Source organism: Notothenia coriiceps, unplaced genomic scaffold (genome assembly GCF_000735185.1).
Source record: "Notothenia coriiceps isolate Sejong01 unplaced genomic scaffold, NC01 NC01_scaffold00018999, whole genome shotgun sequence".
In the NCBI taxonomy this organism is placed as follows: Eukaryota; Metazoa; Chordata; class Actinopteri; order Perciformes; family Nototheniidae; genus Notothenia; species Notothenia coriiceps.
This window is the reverse complement of record NW_011351700.1, coordinates 2,305,596-2,321,394: the sequence shown is the minus strand read 5'-3', so window position 1 is coordinate 2,321,394 and position 15,799 is coordinate 2,305,596. Positions and strand designations below refer to the sequence as shown.

General features: G+C 39.9%; 2 protein-coding genes across 2 annotated transcripts in view; one reads left to right on the top strand and one right to left on the bottom strand.

Annotated features, from left to right (window-relative positions):
- The window catches only part of rtn4rl1a (reticulon 4 receptor-like 1a), a 202,686-nt gene that overhangs the window by 167,307 nt on the left and 19,580 nt on the right, over positions 1-15,799 (top strand). The window lies entirely within an intron of this gene.
- Positions 9,036-14,599, bottom strand: smg6 (SMG6 nonsense mediated mRNA decay factor). Its single transcript, XM_010778154.1, has 11 exons — positions 14,519-14,599; positions 14,245-14,390; positions 13,865-13,978; positions 13,004-13,178; positions 12,604-12,823; positions 12,266-12,445; positions 11,905-12,072; positions 11,634-11,778; positions 11,189-11,451; positions 11,000-11,081; positions 9,036-10,882 (listed from the first exon to the last, which is right to left on the bottom strand). The coding sequence occupies exons 2-11, from the start codon at positions 14,387-14,389 to the stop codon at positions 10,752-10,754; spliced, it is 1,623 nt and encodes a 540-aa protein (XP_010776456.1). The 5' UTR covers position 14,390; positions 14,519-14,599; the 3' UTR covers positions 9,036-10,751.

Genomic DNA, 15,799 nt, shown 5'->3' with positions numbered 1-15,799 from the left:
AATACGTTATTTCATATATATTGAATATTTATATGTGTATTTGTCGGGCATTGCCGTTGAAAGCGCTGGAGACGCTTACATATGCCAGGCCTGTAGGTGCTGTTCTCACAGAATCAGCCAGAGACAGTGTTAAATTGAGGAAATGAGGAACTAAATATGACTGTTTGGTATTTTGAAAAATAAAAAGTATAAATATGCCTTATATAGGTATGGTCCTACACTATATTATTCAAATATAGCATGATAGGTCCACTTTAAAAGTAAGGGTGACCCCAGTCCTGTGAGTAATGACTGACATCACACTGGCTAAAGAAGACATGTAAAGGTTTTCTTTCATAGTCACACCTTCAAGTGCTGACCCTAATATAATCACCTCATTGCAGAGTCATCACAAGTGTACGGGTACAGAGTGCTTCAGCAATTATTGCAGGACTGTAAGGAACTGGAATGACTGGGCAATGCAAATATTCCAGCTCAGGGATCGATTTCATGTCCGCTGCGATGAGGTGGCCTACAGTAATGAGGTTTGAGCTGCATCGGGTAATCAATTAGGGGACCTGGGGTCAGATCCTACTGTGTACTCTAAAGTGGTTCCATCCATTTTCTTCCAGTTCATTCATAGAACAAGCAATTGTGTATGTGGGCACAAGCAACTATTTGTACAACATACTCATAATGCTGAGTGTATGTATTTCCCACATTGTAACTTTGTACCTTATAATTTCCAAAGATATATTTTCTTGGAATATACATTTGTAACACACAAAACAAAGACAGCTATACCAATAGGGACCAAATAAACATGTCATTGCTCGATGTCCTACATTGCAGAAGGGACACAGCAAGGACATGCATGTGCTCTTTTACAAGTATACATTCTGCTTGCATTTCTTTGGTAGCATTACCTTTTTTAAGTTTAATAACTGAACTGTCAAGGTTGTAGCTTTCACCCTCTCGATCTTCTATAACTGATTGACAGTGATTTAACCATGCTTGCAGATCCATTTTCTACATTTCAACACATTGAAATGTATAAAGCATTTTCATTTAGTGCTATTCATATATTTCAAAAAGAAACACTGATATGCAGCCTTGGATAATTATTCCACTTTTTATAACCAAAGCTCTATCTTGTCTTCAGTTCAGGCAGCCACCCCCTCCACACCTAAACACCACACCAATACCATTACAGAAAGACTCCGTGGAGAAAGGTTATCTTTGGGTCTGCAGCCTGCTAACCTAGCCTGATACAGCTATCAGCACAGCTGGAGGCTGCTCTAAAACCACACTCCTGCTTTCTGTCACAAGGTTTGTCCTGCCACAAAAAGCCATCCAGCTGACCGAGAAAAAAATGAATGCAAGAGCACAAAAGTGAAACCTGGATGCAGCCCTCAAGGACCCCAAATGTCTTAGTGAAGAGAAGATAAAAACTGCTGCTGCTGGGAGCAACATGAGATCAATCCAGTGTTTGTGTTGGACAGTGAACTGAAAGTCTTTCACATTGTTGTTGAATTCTGGAGCTATATAATAAGCATTGTAGGTTAATATATATTATTTGTCTGCTGAATTTGTGAGAACGACGTAAAACGTTGACTTTTAAAGTTTGAAAGAATTCTTTTAAATCAAACTAAATATTGAGGCACAGGAGCAGGGAGGTTTTTGTAATCTTTAGTTGATGATTGGACAGCACGTATTCTCACGCCATCCAATAGATTTAGTTGTAAAAAGTTTAAAAGCAAGCAGGCTTCCATAGCTTACAGTTTGCATTTTATAGGCTACAAAAAACATTAAAAAAAAAAAAGTGAAATAAGGAAAATTATTGTTTTAAAAATCTAAAAAGGCACACAGACAACTATACGAAATATATGTTTAACTACATTATGGGCTTCAAGCTATAATGCAAACATGGAGACATTTCACTTTATTATATGAACAGACAGACATCACTGCGTCTGTGTTTCTTTGTTTTGAAAAGCAGAAATCACACAAATAAACAGCATGAACATCAGCAGCAATAGAACAAGAATATTTATACTCATATTTTCTGTACTTATTTTAGAATTGTTTTACCACCTACCATGTGATTGTACTTCCTCGTAAACATTATGCTGACTCAGCACACACTCACTTATGGCTACATATCGTGTGAGCTTTTCTGTAAATGTGCCATTTCAGCAGCAGTTACCAAACTTGAAACACTCCAATACATGTGGATGAATGAACTTCTATTACTAACATGGAGGTAACTAGATACAATAGGATGCAGAAGAACTTCATGGGAGTTGCATTTTGTCTGAAATAAGCCACATTTTCTATTTATTTGACAAGCCTTCTATATGGTTACGTTTTCAAATCTTAAATATGTTTTCAGCAATAAAGCACTAGTTTCTTTAATGTTCTCATGTAAATAATACCATCTCTAGACCTTTTCTCTTATATAAAGAGTCCACGGTGATTCAGTGGACTGAAGTGCGTGCAGCACTTTAGTAGCATCATAATAAAACATGCTCTCAGAGATGGAGGGCTTATTATTGACAAGAGACTGAATTTAAGAGCATCTTCCATCTTGGTTTCCTAATTTGATTTCCTATGAAACTGGATCATTTAATTGGTAAAACAAGGGGCGGGAGAGATAACTCAAAAGCAAAACCAAGATGGCAAATTATTTAAGGAAAGAACGTCGTATTTCTTGACAGGAAAAAATAAAGTTTGTCAAAAACTCAGAAGGTTTTATTGTTTGGTAATAATGAGATAATAGTTAAACTGCTTTATGACACAGAACACTGTGTTCTAAAAATGCAATGAAAGTTGTATTGCTTTACCGTGCAAGAAAATGGATCCCCTCCTTGTGTATTATGTGAATAGATTTTCTCTGCACTGTAAACTCACCAAGAGGCCTAATGAAGAGGCAGCCAATACACCAAGCTGAGTAGCAGAGAGTGATACAGGCAGGAAGAGAGAGAGAGAGAAATGGAGAGGGATGATAAATAATCAAATACTTTATTGATCCCTATTGTGAAATACTCCTATTAGCTCCACTGGCTCAGCTACAGAGGAGCAGAATAGGAAAAGTTTGTTTGTTAGCCATCCATCCCAGTTCCTTTATGTTTTTGCTGTTACAAATTCATAACCAGTAGCATTTATGAACACATTTCTGTTGCCATCAATAATCTAAATCCGATGGAACACTTTTTTTTGGCCAAATTGAACCAGGTCCTACTTCAACTGGCTGTAATGAGGTTTTTATTGTGTACTTATTGTTGTTGATTTTGCCTCCTCTCTGCATACTGTACCTAACTATCACCTTCCTGCCTCTCCTGGTTGTGCTGCACCTGCAGGACAACTTGCCACGTTATGATTATTTTAGGTACATGGAGTTGACCTCAGCAAAGCTTCAACCTTAAACTTGAACTTGAGAAGAAATCAACCAGAAACGCTGATATCACCTGTGTGGGAGTGGGCAGTGCCTTTAAATAAACTGATGTTACAGAACTGTACAAACTCTATTAGTAGCCATTTTGATTCGCTTCATCTCACACACAAATACCCATCTGAACAGAATAGATATGCTACATAATATACTTCTCATACTTTTCAAAATGTACATCAGCAACATTGTGAACTGCTGTATTGCTAAATAATTCAAAGTATGAATGCAGTGAGCGGAAAAATCTTATTAAATGACCGTGCATCAGCCAGATGTTACTGATCCACATGAAATACTTTAAATCTGAAAAGTTCACAAGCATCAAAATCAGCTGATATTCTGAATGTTGGCATTTAATTACCATATCAGAAAATAAATGATGGGTTAGGTGGATTAAAAGGTCTGCTTTCAAATGTCCATTTAAAAAAGCACTGCGACATCACAGCTGTTTGTTCAGTGACAATGTTCATTTCATGACCTAAATGTGCACTGTTGTTCTACTGGCTAACACACTGCATGTCTATCCCCAAAGATGGAGGGTGGGATGTCCTGCTCCTGTTCCCCAGCTGATTACAGACTGTGGCTTCTGCTGAGTGGAGGAAGTGAAAGCTCTGAAGCTAGCCAACATCAACAACAACACATCTCGGTTGTGGTACTTTAAAGATGATGGTGACAGGGAAGAGGAACGGGGGGAACAAACACTAAAAGGATTTGACCCGTCCCATTTCACTCAGAGCTCCATTTACACTCTTCCTGTTCAGATAAATGTCGTGAACATACTCTGAACAGCGGACACTTGAGTAACAAAAGACACCCTTGCTGTGGCAACTTAAACAACAAGACATACAGTACAGACATCCAAACATACAAGTTTACAGATTCGTCTCAGTGAATGACAGAATAATTTAGAAATGTTGCTGCTTAAATGAATCTAAAACAATTTGAAACAAATTGAAGACTGAACCTGATGAAGATCAAGATATTCAAACTTATATTTGCATCCTTACATTTCAGAAAACAGCAAAACCTCAATATTGTGGAGTTTTGTGATAGTTTGTACAGTATGTGTGCTCTGTTGTGTCACCTTACAAATATTTTTGCTTTGCCAATTCTCCGCATTGTTGTTCTTGCTCTAAGTCGGACTCATCAATTATAAGATTGGTTTCCATCTGTTCAGCAGTAAGAATTGAAAAAATAATTTTAAGGAACACTTTCTAAGTTCAATATTTGCAATCGCCATGTCACTGAATGGTCACCGTCAGCTGGGTCTGTCAACACAGCTGGATGCTGGGGATTACTGTCATTTGCTTAGCCATTAGTTTTGACAGCTGTAAAGGTGCTTAAATACAATAAAGTCACTGTTGCATTTTAACCAGTAAGCTAAATAAGGTTCCTTGTTTATCACTCACAGCTACAATACATATATCAATTATCAAATAACTAACAAACAAGGTTATGGTAGCATTACTGCATTGGATCATATTATGGAAAAACACCTCTTCTGCTGAGTGACTGTCACTGATCTGGATCTGGATTTAAACAACCAGGGCTTCGCTTCAGTATCTAATCCATTTGTCTTTTTAGAGACACTTAAATCTATTATTCAGTGTTCCTATATTCAGCACCCCCTGGTTTAACAGTGACACACAAGTAAACCCAACTTTGCATAGCCTTCTTGTGCATCGAGATTTTCTGCACAGCGGCATGCCTCTTATAATTTCCTAACAGTAAGTCCTTGAAAGTAAAAAAGGGCAGCTGCTCCTGCAGATTAGTGCAACGTTGTTTTGACAAGCCTGCAGAGGCACACATGAACAATTGAAAGGTGTGCAGATCAGGCACAGGTTAGAGAGAACATAGGACAACAAGGACAGGCAGCCTGGCAAAGATCTGTGATAACAGGGTAATAGGACAAGTCGTGCATGCCATAGGCTGTAATAATCAAATGGACAATCTGTTCATCGCGGTCTAAAGACACCAACAATGATAGGTCGACTGTTCATACTGCGATGATTATTTAACAAACAAAACCCGTATATGGCATATCAACAATAAAGCATGAGTAGGTGTCAACCATCAAACCTTAGACATCACATTTGACAGACCACAACTCCAACAGACTGCAACGTGACTTGTGAATAGTAACGTGTTTTTAACCTTGTTCAAAGTGTTATGGTAAATCCTATTGTAGCTGATACACTGTGTTCAGAAGCGAAGTCACAGATAAGCCAAGCAGAAGAGTAGCCTGCCGAGCGATAGCTATTGTTACGCAATATCAACACAGAAAACTGAGGAATGCGACTCACGTCAATGCACAAAAACAGCTATCAGCGGCAGATGGATGCGAGCACTCCTCCTCGCTTACACAAAGATAACCACAATGACTTGTCAGACTCTCCTCAGCTTATAAACACAATGCCAGGATGTGTACGTGCGACTGACATAGTAAGATTATTGACCAATGTCACCTACCGTCACAGAGCTAGCTATCCAGACAGTATGTGACTCATGGTGTGTGTCCCTTACAGATAAGCAAACTTCCAAAACAGACACCTCGAAAGCAGAGTTTCACTTAACGATCAGACACACTGGACAACAACAAAAACGAGGGAGTGGCAGTGTGGCACTGCTTGCAACGATAGTTGCATAAAGCGGATTAGCAAGCTAACATGGATAGCTAACGCTTCTTAGGCAAAGCAATCCGTTTCCATTATTAACAACAAACCACTCTCAATTTAGCTCGCTAGCCCTGCTCTCTGAGCGAGACTATTTGCTGATGTGTTACACATGCATTCAAAACAAACACCTTTATGCTAAAGGATCTCCGATGTATCCAGTAAGGCAAACTAAGAGCTGTCAATGCTGGAGACCATACAAGTTGTGACAGCAACTTTTGGTTAGCTGAGGAGCAACAAATACAGTTAGCGGGCTAGCTTATGAGCTAACCTATGTTAAAATCCACTGCAGCATGTTTCAGAACAAAATCTACCCATCGTATGTTAGCAGGAAGCTTTAGTTAACGACCCACTCACCTTGTTAAAATGAATCCACACAGGTTGACATGTGGGGTGTGAATGGCTGATTAACACGGCAGAGTGAGAGGATGAAATCACAGACGAGGCAATGCAGTCCAGAGAAATCAAAGTGTGAACTCGTTAGCAATGCTAACCTAACCACACGAGTGCCCTGCCCAATTTAGACGTTAACGCTGACTTCGAGTCTAGCTTACTTGTTTGAGCAGTAACCGTTATCTTTTTCATTTATGCTGGTCGGCCACAGGAGTCTTATATCTGCGTGAAGCAGGCTGCCCTGGCTGACGACTGTCTGTCAAGCAATAACTGTCACAACGAACTGGTAGGCAGGCAAGATACTACTGGCTAGATAGGCTAGCTGCTAACGTCAGGCAGCAGCCAGTAGCTAGCAAAGTTTCTCTCTTCAATAGGCAGTTCCACAAAAAATGGCGGCGAAGAGATTCACTTCCCTTCAATCGTGAAGGAGTCAAGAAGCAAATTAATCGAAAAATGAACAGCGTCGGAGCGGTACAGTCAGCTTAAAGTGAGGCGAGAGTACACGTGTGACAGTTTTCTGAGTCTTGTTGTTGTTGCCCAGCTGTACCCTTCAGGGTAAATGTTGCCCCCTCCCAAATCTCAGTGTGCCACTGCTGTGCCACAACTGCAAGCATAAGTGAATGTATGGAGAGAGCATAAAGGACTCTAGAGCAGGGGATAACCAACTATTGGACATTACTCTCTCTCACTACATGTGTTTGTTTTTGCACTTTCTGCCACTGAGCTCTTAATCGGGTGTCTACTATAAATAGCATGTCGTTTACTCCTAAACGACATTTAAAACTGTTCAGATGTGTCCTTGTACAATAACAGATGCAGGGATGACTGTTTAGGGACCACACTGTGCAGTGCATCAGTCCTTAATCCTAGTGTGATGAAAATAGTTGGTTTTCATCAGAACACAATCATGCATTCTACTAAACAGTAATAGTGTGGACCATGTGTGCTGGCATATCATTTTCAATAGCCTACTGATGACAACATCCTCTAATGTTGCACTCTAAAAGAATGCAACATTACTAACCCTATGTAAGCAAAATATGTGTAGGATACTTTAATAATCCATGAACTGGCATGATTTACATGGTTACATGATTTTTAAAATATAAAGTATGATTAAACAGTGAAAGGGACTTGCACCAGGTGATGCCAGTCTCAAAAACAGGTAAGAAATTGACATGAGTCAATTGATGCACAACACATGTTATCATTTATAAGACTGTCAGCTTCCTACCTTTATGTGTTAACATCAGGGAAGCATAGATTTGAGTAGCTGAAGCCTATATTGTTTAGTCTGCACTCACTGAGATATATTTCATAATAGTTTCTAGTTATAGCTTGAAAACAACCTTTTATGTCAGTATACATGTGACACCGCATCCCAGAGGATTACTCATGTAGCTGTAATCTGCATCCAGAAAAGATAGGATATGTGCAATGTGCATGGCAGCAGAGGTTGAAAATGGGCATTCCACAACAGGCTGCAGGCTGAGAAACCAATCAGCTCGCAGAACGGAGCTCAGTGGGCTTTCATTGGTTGCTTGGTAGCCCTGTTGTCATGATGATGGGAATCGGGTCCTGCCTGTGTGGTCTGTATCCAGGCACTGAAGCAAATGATATGGATGGATAGGCTGCAGAACTTCCTGTTCCTGGCATGCACACATATTTATATATCTATATATGTGTGTGTGTCTATAATATAATTTCTATTTTATTTGTTTATTCAAACTAGAACTGAACATATGTGGGATGACTTGTTAACACATACTAATACATAATAATCTGTCCCACTCATGCTTTCTAAAGATGCACATTCATAAATAGTTGCTTGTTAAGAAAAATAGTTAGAGCATGTATAAGTAAATAGTTGGAATCCCCCAAGCACTTATCTTGTGCAATTGCTACTCCTAGTACATTGAGGACTTTCATTAACACTTAAAATGTACAATTGTATTATTTTATTATATCAGGACTGAACCAAATCAGTTCAGTTGTCTTATTTACAATATTCCTATAACCCTTACATTACCTCATGTTTGTCTGTTTTATTAACACATTGTCCACTGACTTTTTACACTAAAAGCCCTTAACTAGCTTTAGTTCCATCACCATCTGTGCCATCCTCCACTACCACATGAAGGCACTCGTGTAAAGGCTTTGGTTTGTTAGTCATTTCAATTCAATTTTCTGCAGGTCATTTGTTTGTTTGATTTTTGTCTTTTGTTTATTTTAATACATTTGAATATTATGAAATCTATATGTAAAACAAATGTGAAATTTAAGGATGCATTTTGTGTGCAAAACTACTGTAAGCTTTCTTCAAAGCTGACATTTTGAGATATCACAGATGGAAAGCTGATGATAAAATTAAAGATTGTTGAATTTCATTTCGTTGCCTCAGTTTCAAGGTCCTGGTAATGTGCACTGTCTCACTATGATGACTTACTTGAATATAACAAGCCTTGTTAGTGTTACTTATGACATTTCAACATTGCTAGTGTACATTACAATATTTCATGCACATCAATAAGAAAATAACAAAGTGCCATCAAAAGATATTTAATGATGATAAATGAAAATTAATATGTGTTAAATTAACCATGTATTTACTAAATTATTCTCCTACACTAAAACACTGCAGCAGAGCCACTTAACACAGTAGATTGGACTGAACATTCATTAGCAACAGAAAAAAGTGGCTGAAAAAGCCAATAAACCTCTCAACAGGTTCTCACAAATACTGAAACATCAACTGCTGATAGAAACTGTACGAGCCAAGCTGAAGAAAAAGGAACAAAGTGGATTAGCCACTTCTATACACAGTATTTTTTTAAATTAATATTATGAAACTGTGGCAAGTGAATGTATTGCATATGATGAAACATAACAAGATAACACAGGTGTAAAATACTATTACTACTCTATTAAGAGCCTCCAGACACTGTCTCAAATGCAGACAGAAACACACCATAACTCAGTCTCTCCTCAAACTGTCCCAAAAACAGAAATAGTTCCTATGTGTTTTAGACAGTGTATCAGAAATGTATTGCTTAAAGTTGAGGTGACTCTTACTGGCTGTAATTTGTGGCGGTATACTGCATGTATAGAAAAGAGAAATACATAGGACCTAAACAAAAAGAAAAACCAGACAGAGGAAAACTGCAATTGGTGATTAATCACATTGTAAAGGTTAAATGCTGTGGTGGTATTAACTGAAAAGATAAAAGAAAGATTGACGGTAAAGATGAATTAGAAAAAAAAGTGAAACATTCACTAATGGCACTCGATAATAAAGTATCCACAGTCAACGTAAAGGAGACCTGGGTATAAACAAAACGAAATGAAGGGATAGATGATAGAACAACTGAGTAGTCTTGACATCAAATACCTGTGAATTGGTGTACTGCTCAAAAACAGAAACTAATTCTTTAAAAATAAATTCACCAATATGTAAAGATAAAACAAGGCTTTTTGTCAAAAGCTCAAAGTGGAGAAAATGAATCTATGCTGGAAATAAAAGCTCCAAAGCTAAATAAATAAATAATGTGTTTTGTTGTTTGAAATAGTTTTCTTGCATCAGCCAAACTCAATATTAGTATGCAGCTGGAGGGAAAACCAAGGTTACCTATCAGGCAACACAAAGTTCCTGGGTAAGCAGGAAATGCCATAACCGGCATGAGATTCCTTGGATGTGCCGAGGGTTGCTTTAGGGCCAAATTACCCTCACTACAATCAGCCACTTTTTACAGCACTGACAAAGACCCTCCAGCTGTGCCCACCCTCTCAGCTCTGCTGTAGGAACACAGCAGTCTATGGGCCCTAAGAGAAGTGTGGAAGCGCCAGTTTTGGCCTTCAATATAGTTGTCTTTAATCAACTCAATGACCATTAACACTCTCTTTCTCACGGCCTCATTTTGTCATCAGCCTCAAATGTAATGCCACTTGCAGAGTACACACTCACCAACTAGGCGCAGAGACTCAAGGCTCCAGCCTTTCTGAGACTTCTCAAGTCTCCCTGTCTCTTTCCAGGGGAAGCTCTCTGATCTTAACACATACATACACACACACTTCACCACAAGAGGGAAAAGGCTCATTTAACCCACCCTGCTCTCACTACATTTGCTTGATTTTTATAAGAAGTGGTTCTACTCTTTCTTGATCATTTCCTCCTCCTTCTCTGCTCAAGTGTGTCTTCTCTCGTGGCTGGCTGGCAAGCAGGCTTCCGCAGTTGGGTTCCTTTGATTCCAGCTTAGCCTGGTTCAGCCCACTTTGGCCCAGCTGAGGAAAGCAGGGATGTCTCGCACTGGGACGTTGCGGGTCAAAGCTTTGACGCGCAGGTTACGGTCATCTGTAAGGAGCACCACTTCCCTTTGGAGCTTCACTGTCCCGTCTGTGTGGGGGACAAGACAAAGAGATTAGTGTCAAACACACCTAGATGGCTTTACTCAAATAACATGTTTTCATATGTGAGGAAATGTGAAAACAAATGACAATCAATGTTACATACTTCTCTGATCAGGCATGAAATCTTTGGCCTTGTCTTTGCAGTAGTTGAGGCAGCAGGACAGAATCACATCGTCATTGGTACCCTGAGGAAAAATAAAAAACAAAGTCACCCAAAAACTCAATTACCAAAAGTTTTCAAACAAAATACAATGTTCCAAACATTTTGAGCTACATGTCTGTGGGCTCTCACCTGCTGTCCAGAGGTGTCTTCACTGCGGAAGGAGATAGACTCGAGCTGGTTCCCTCTGCTGGTCAGAGCTCTGAGACACGGCTCCCTGGCTTCGAAACCTTTCTCTAGGAAACCCACCGCCAGCCGGGCCTTCTCCTGCACGGCCCGCACATGGGCTGTATTGACATTATAGTTGCCACGGCAACCAGTGATGCGCCCTCCTGGTCCCATTCCTCCAGCAAAGTTGTCCTGGCCTTTAGCCAAGCCATCTAATTCTGTAATCACTGAGAGAAAACACATCACAGCATGAGTATACATGAACAAATATGTTTACCATTTCAAAATTAGACACATGGTGCATTCTTATAATATCAACATCTTAAATTACATTCCCCCTAACCCTCTTACTAAAGAGCATTCTTTCTAATCCACTGATTTATTTCCCCTTTCTGTATTTCAGCCTTACCGATGAGTGGCACAACTATAATGTATGTTCCACACTGAAGGACTCTCTTCAAGCCTCCTAAGTGATCAATGAATCCGTTGGTATCTGGAACCAAAAACCGAGGCCTCACTTCCAGCTCCAACTGCCCGCCTGTTTGCAGCACCGCCTGAAACACACACAAGTTACATGATACAACATTCACCACTGCCAGCTCTCACTGTTTCTCATTACATTCACTAATTATCCATCACAATTCATTTCCTTATCTGATATCTATTGCTATGAAGGGTACCTGTATTTTATCCCTGCGCTTCTGTTGCTGTGCCAGTTTGTTGGTGAGAACATGGCGTCGCGCCTTCAGTTCTCTGATGTCATTCTCACTGTCTCCCACATCTTCGGCGTCCTCCTCTCCCTCTGATGCCGAGAGAGACGACTCTGCCTCAATTATGACGTCATCAGCCTGCCACGGTTAAGACACATTATAAGCAAATTGCCTTCCAATACTTACAACTTACTTATACTTAGCTGACCTGAAATCAAGCTTTATTTACATCATTTTTGTATTGTGTAACATTTTGGAAGAAAGTAGTGCGATGAGAGAAAAATAAAGAGAGGAACTGAAGAAGACAGTATTAGAGGGTAAAGACAGTCACCTCTTTCTCTGTCTGAGAGTCCTGCCTGCCCTTTGTATTCTTGGAGTGGTTAAGTGGAGGAGAAGTTGCCACAGAGATGTATTCGCCTCCCTTGAAGGCCAACAGAGGCTCTTCCTGTCCACACAAAGCCTCCAGAAAGTACTTCAGCACCGTCACTCTCTTACAATCTGCTGCTATTGCCTGAGGAAAGAGGAGGTGGGATTATGTGCATGAGAACAGGAAGAGAACATTTAAGAATAGTTGTTCAATCTAGACGGTGAAAGGATTATACTTAGTGAGGTCTGAGAAGTATGAGTAATGTGCCCGTGTTTCAAAATACACCTTTACTCTCCACTTACCACGTCAGTGTGTCTGTCTGTGTAGCAAGGCTCCTGTGGTGCAGCGAGCAGCGGCACGAAGCCAGCCAGCAGCCGGTCCTCCTTCAACTGCAGCACGGTCAGCTCCTCATCGCCATCAACTTCTTCAGTGTCGGCTTTGTACAGCGGCACCTCCTCATGGTCCACACGGGCTAGCATGTTACACAGGTCAGCCAGGCCCTGCCACACATCAGGGCTGCCGCTGATAGAGAGGGAAAGCATTTAGTACGTTATTCCTTCAACAACCCACTGTCTGAAGAGACTTGGGGAGAGTGTAGTTTGTGTACCAGCAGAGCACACACACAAAGAAATAAATAGTAATATAAAGGGGCCAACAAGAGTCACTGAACGGATGAGGGTTACTCGATTTGCAAGTACTCACTCTATGCTGCACGGTGGTGGGTTCCACTGGTCTGGCTGTCCCAACATCCAGTCAGACCACACCTTGATACTTGGCAGCAGCTCTCTGAGGTCCAATGAGAAGGCAGAGACCCTCACCATACCCTCAAGCTCCTCCCCTTTGCCCTCTTCCTCTCCATTTGCCATGGGGACTGGTTCTTAAAGAGAGAAAGAGACATTTTTTTAAATACAACTGTTGAAGTCATATTTTGATCTCCTCCACAGACTGATGAACAGTGCTGTTATATAGACACTATACACAAGAGGGCTGATGGTGGAAGATAGCATGACAGGATCATAAGTGACCTTTTTGGTCATATTGTTCATAGTTTTAAGTTTTATTTAATGTCTTTGACGGAGAAATTGTAGTTCATATAAGACGTGGGTTTGTAAGAGGTAGCAGTACAATTGCAGATTTGGCAGATCAATTGAGTCAATCAACATTTGGTTGGTCTAGAGAAGGATCCTCTAGTCACCAAGGATTTGGGAGTTAGTCTCTGAGGTTGAGTCAAACCGGACAGGTGACTAAAATAACTCTTTGCAAACTGTAAATATAAAGTAGATAACTCATAATATTAAGTTTCGCTTTGGAACATTTAATGCTGTAGGAAATGTGTCAGTTGGCCCAATAATGTCCACCAATGTTCTGTGGTGTCGTACTCTTGTAATTCTTAATTCATTATTGAACAGTTTTTCCTATATAGATCACCAACATATTATTATATAGTAGATAATATTATATATGTGGCATTTTATATAGCATATTATTATATATCATTATTATACATGAGTGTAGAGCCACAATTCCAGAACATGCTGCAGATCATTCAGGTGTTGTGTGTACCTGTAGGAGTTTCCTTCAGCAGCTCGGTGCAGCGCTGCACCAGCAGAGCAAACATGCCCAGACCCAGGGCGGTGCTCTGCTCCTGTAAAACGGACCGCACCTCCTTGTCTTCAGCTGGAAAACAAGGGACAGGAACTTGAAACACCCCTTCCTCAACACTCTTTTGATCAATATTACAAATGACTTGTGTGAAGCATGACAGTTCATTTGGATATTGTATTTAAGTTGGAGAACTGCATGTGGAAAGATGAGATACATAAGACACATTTTACAACTAAAGAAATCTTTGTTAATCACCTATGTAAGTATAGAAAGCATAAATAAACTAAATGTGTTAAAGCGATGAAGCAATGCATGGTTTTTATGGTTTGTGGCATCACCTCGGCTGTGGGCGTTGTGTATTGTGAACATGTTGATGGTGATGATCTGCAGCATGTGCGTGCTGCCCAGTAGTGAAGGGCTGTGCTGAAGCAGCGTCTTAAACTCCAGCAGAACACGGGTGGCCATTCCGGGGAAGGACTCCATTCTGTAAAGACACAGACATTTATAACACACACCGGAAGAATAGACACAACATGCGAACAAAAAGAAATGATTCCTTCAAGCTCATTCAGTTAGTGAATTTAAGAGCTGAATACATGAGACGTCACTCACCCCACTTTGGTGAAGAGCTTTCCATGTGCATGCAGGAAGCTCAGAATGACTCTCTTATTTAGCTGGAGGAGAAAAAGAGAAGGCCAGAAGGGAACATCTTTTAGCAACAGTTATATTTAGGTACAACCTGTACAGCACATGAAACATGAAACCACATGTGTTCATCAAGTGCATCCGAGAATTAGAACAATGGGGACAGGAGGAAATGTACTGAAAGGCGATTGAGGTTGGAAAGAGCAGAGGACACACATACAGATGCCTCTTCCAACAGAATACACGGACAAATAGTGAATAGAAGCGCAAACACAAAATGAAAATTGTTCAAATAAGAAGGTGAATGACGAGGTTAAGAGAGTCTAAACCAGGGGTGTCAAACTCAAGGCCCGGGGGCCAGATCCGGCCCGCGACTTCATTTTATGCGGCCCCACAAGAGCTTGCAAAGAATATAATGTTTATTATACGGTTACATACCGATTTACAGAAGCACCCATAAACTACATGTCCCACAATGCATCTCAAATATGCCTTTTTTTCTTCAAATATGACTTTTTCTTAGAATTTTATTACCTTTTCTCAAAATGTTACTTTTTTCCCCAAATGTCTCTTATTCAGCTTGCAATTATTTGCCAGACTTCTGCTTTCAGACGTAGTTAATTATGAAGTTATTACCCTATCCGAAAATAATCCAATGCAGAGGCAATGATGTAATATAATACGTTATTTCATATATATTGAATATTTATATGTGTATATAGTCTTAAAGTTACAACCGGCCCTTTGAGTGCAACCATAATGTTAATGTGGCCCGAGATGAAATTGAGTTTAACACCCCTGCTCTAGTGTGTATTACCTGTGGACTGCATTCTGTGAAACGAACTGTTCTGTACATACTATGAAAAAAGCCTTTAGATAGCCGTGGATGAAACTAGTCTAATATATAATCAATTAACCAGAATCCCAATAGCTTCAGCACATTGTATTTATACGTTTTCATTTATTTGAGCTTATAATTCTGCCAAGGGGGTCAAACATTACCATTTGTTATCTTCATGCAATAATAATTACAGGCAAAGCTGCATTTTTTAACATTGTTTGTTACTTATTACTCTATCCAATTTGCCGTCAGTGTTGCAGTTTAGTTTTCTATTTACATGATGGTATTCAAATTATGTTTGGGGATATGATCGCTCACAAAACAGCTTATCTGTAATAAACAGGGAATCAGGAAATGAGCTTTACTCAACTTTGACATTACTTAAAAAGCTCAAGCTCTTGTTAGAC

What these genes read in the sequence shown, in the direction of transcription:
- smg6 (XM_010778154.1), bottom strand. Translation starts at nt 14,389, where the DNA reads ATGGAGTCCTTCCCCGGAATGGCCACCCGTGTTCTGCTGGAGTTTAAG. An exon ending in ACACAACGCCCACAGCCGAG is followed by an intron (nt 13,979 to 14,244) that starts GTGATGCCACAA and finishes CTTGTTTTCCAG; the next exon opens with CTGAAGACAAGGAGGTGCGG. An exon ending in ACTCTCAGACAGAGAAAGAG is followed by an intron (nt 12,073 to 12,265) that starts GTGACTGTCTTT and finishes TAACCGTGGCAG; the next exon opens with GCTGATGACGTCATAATTGA.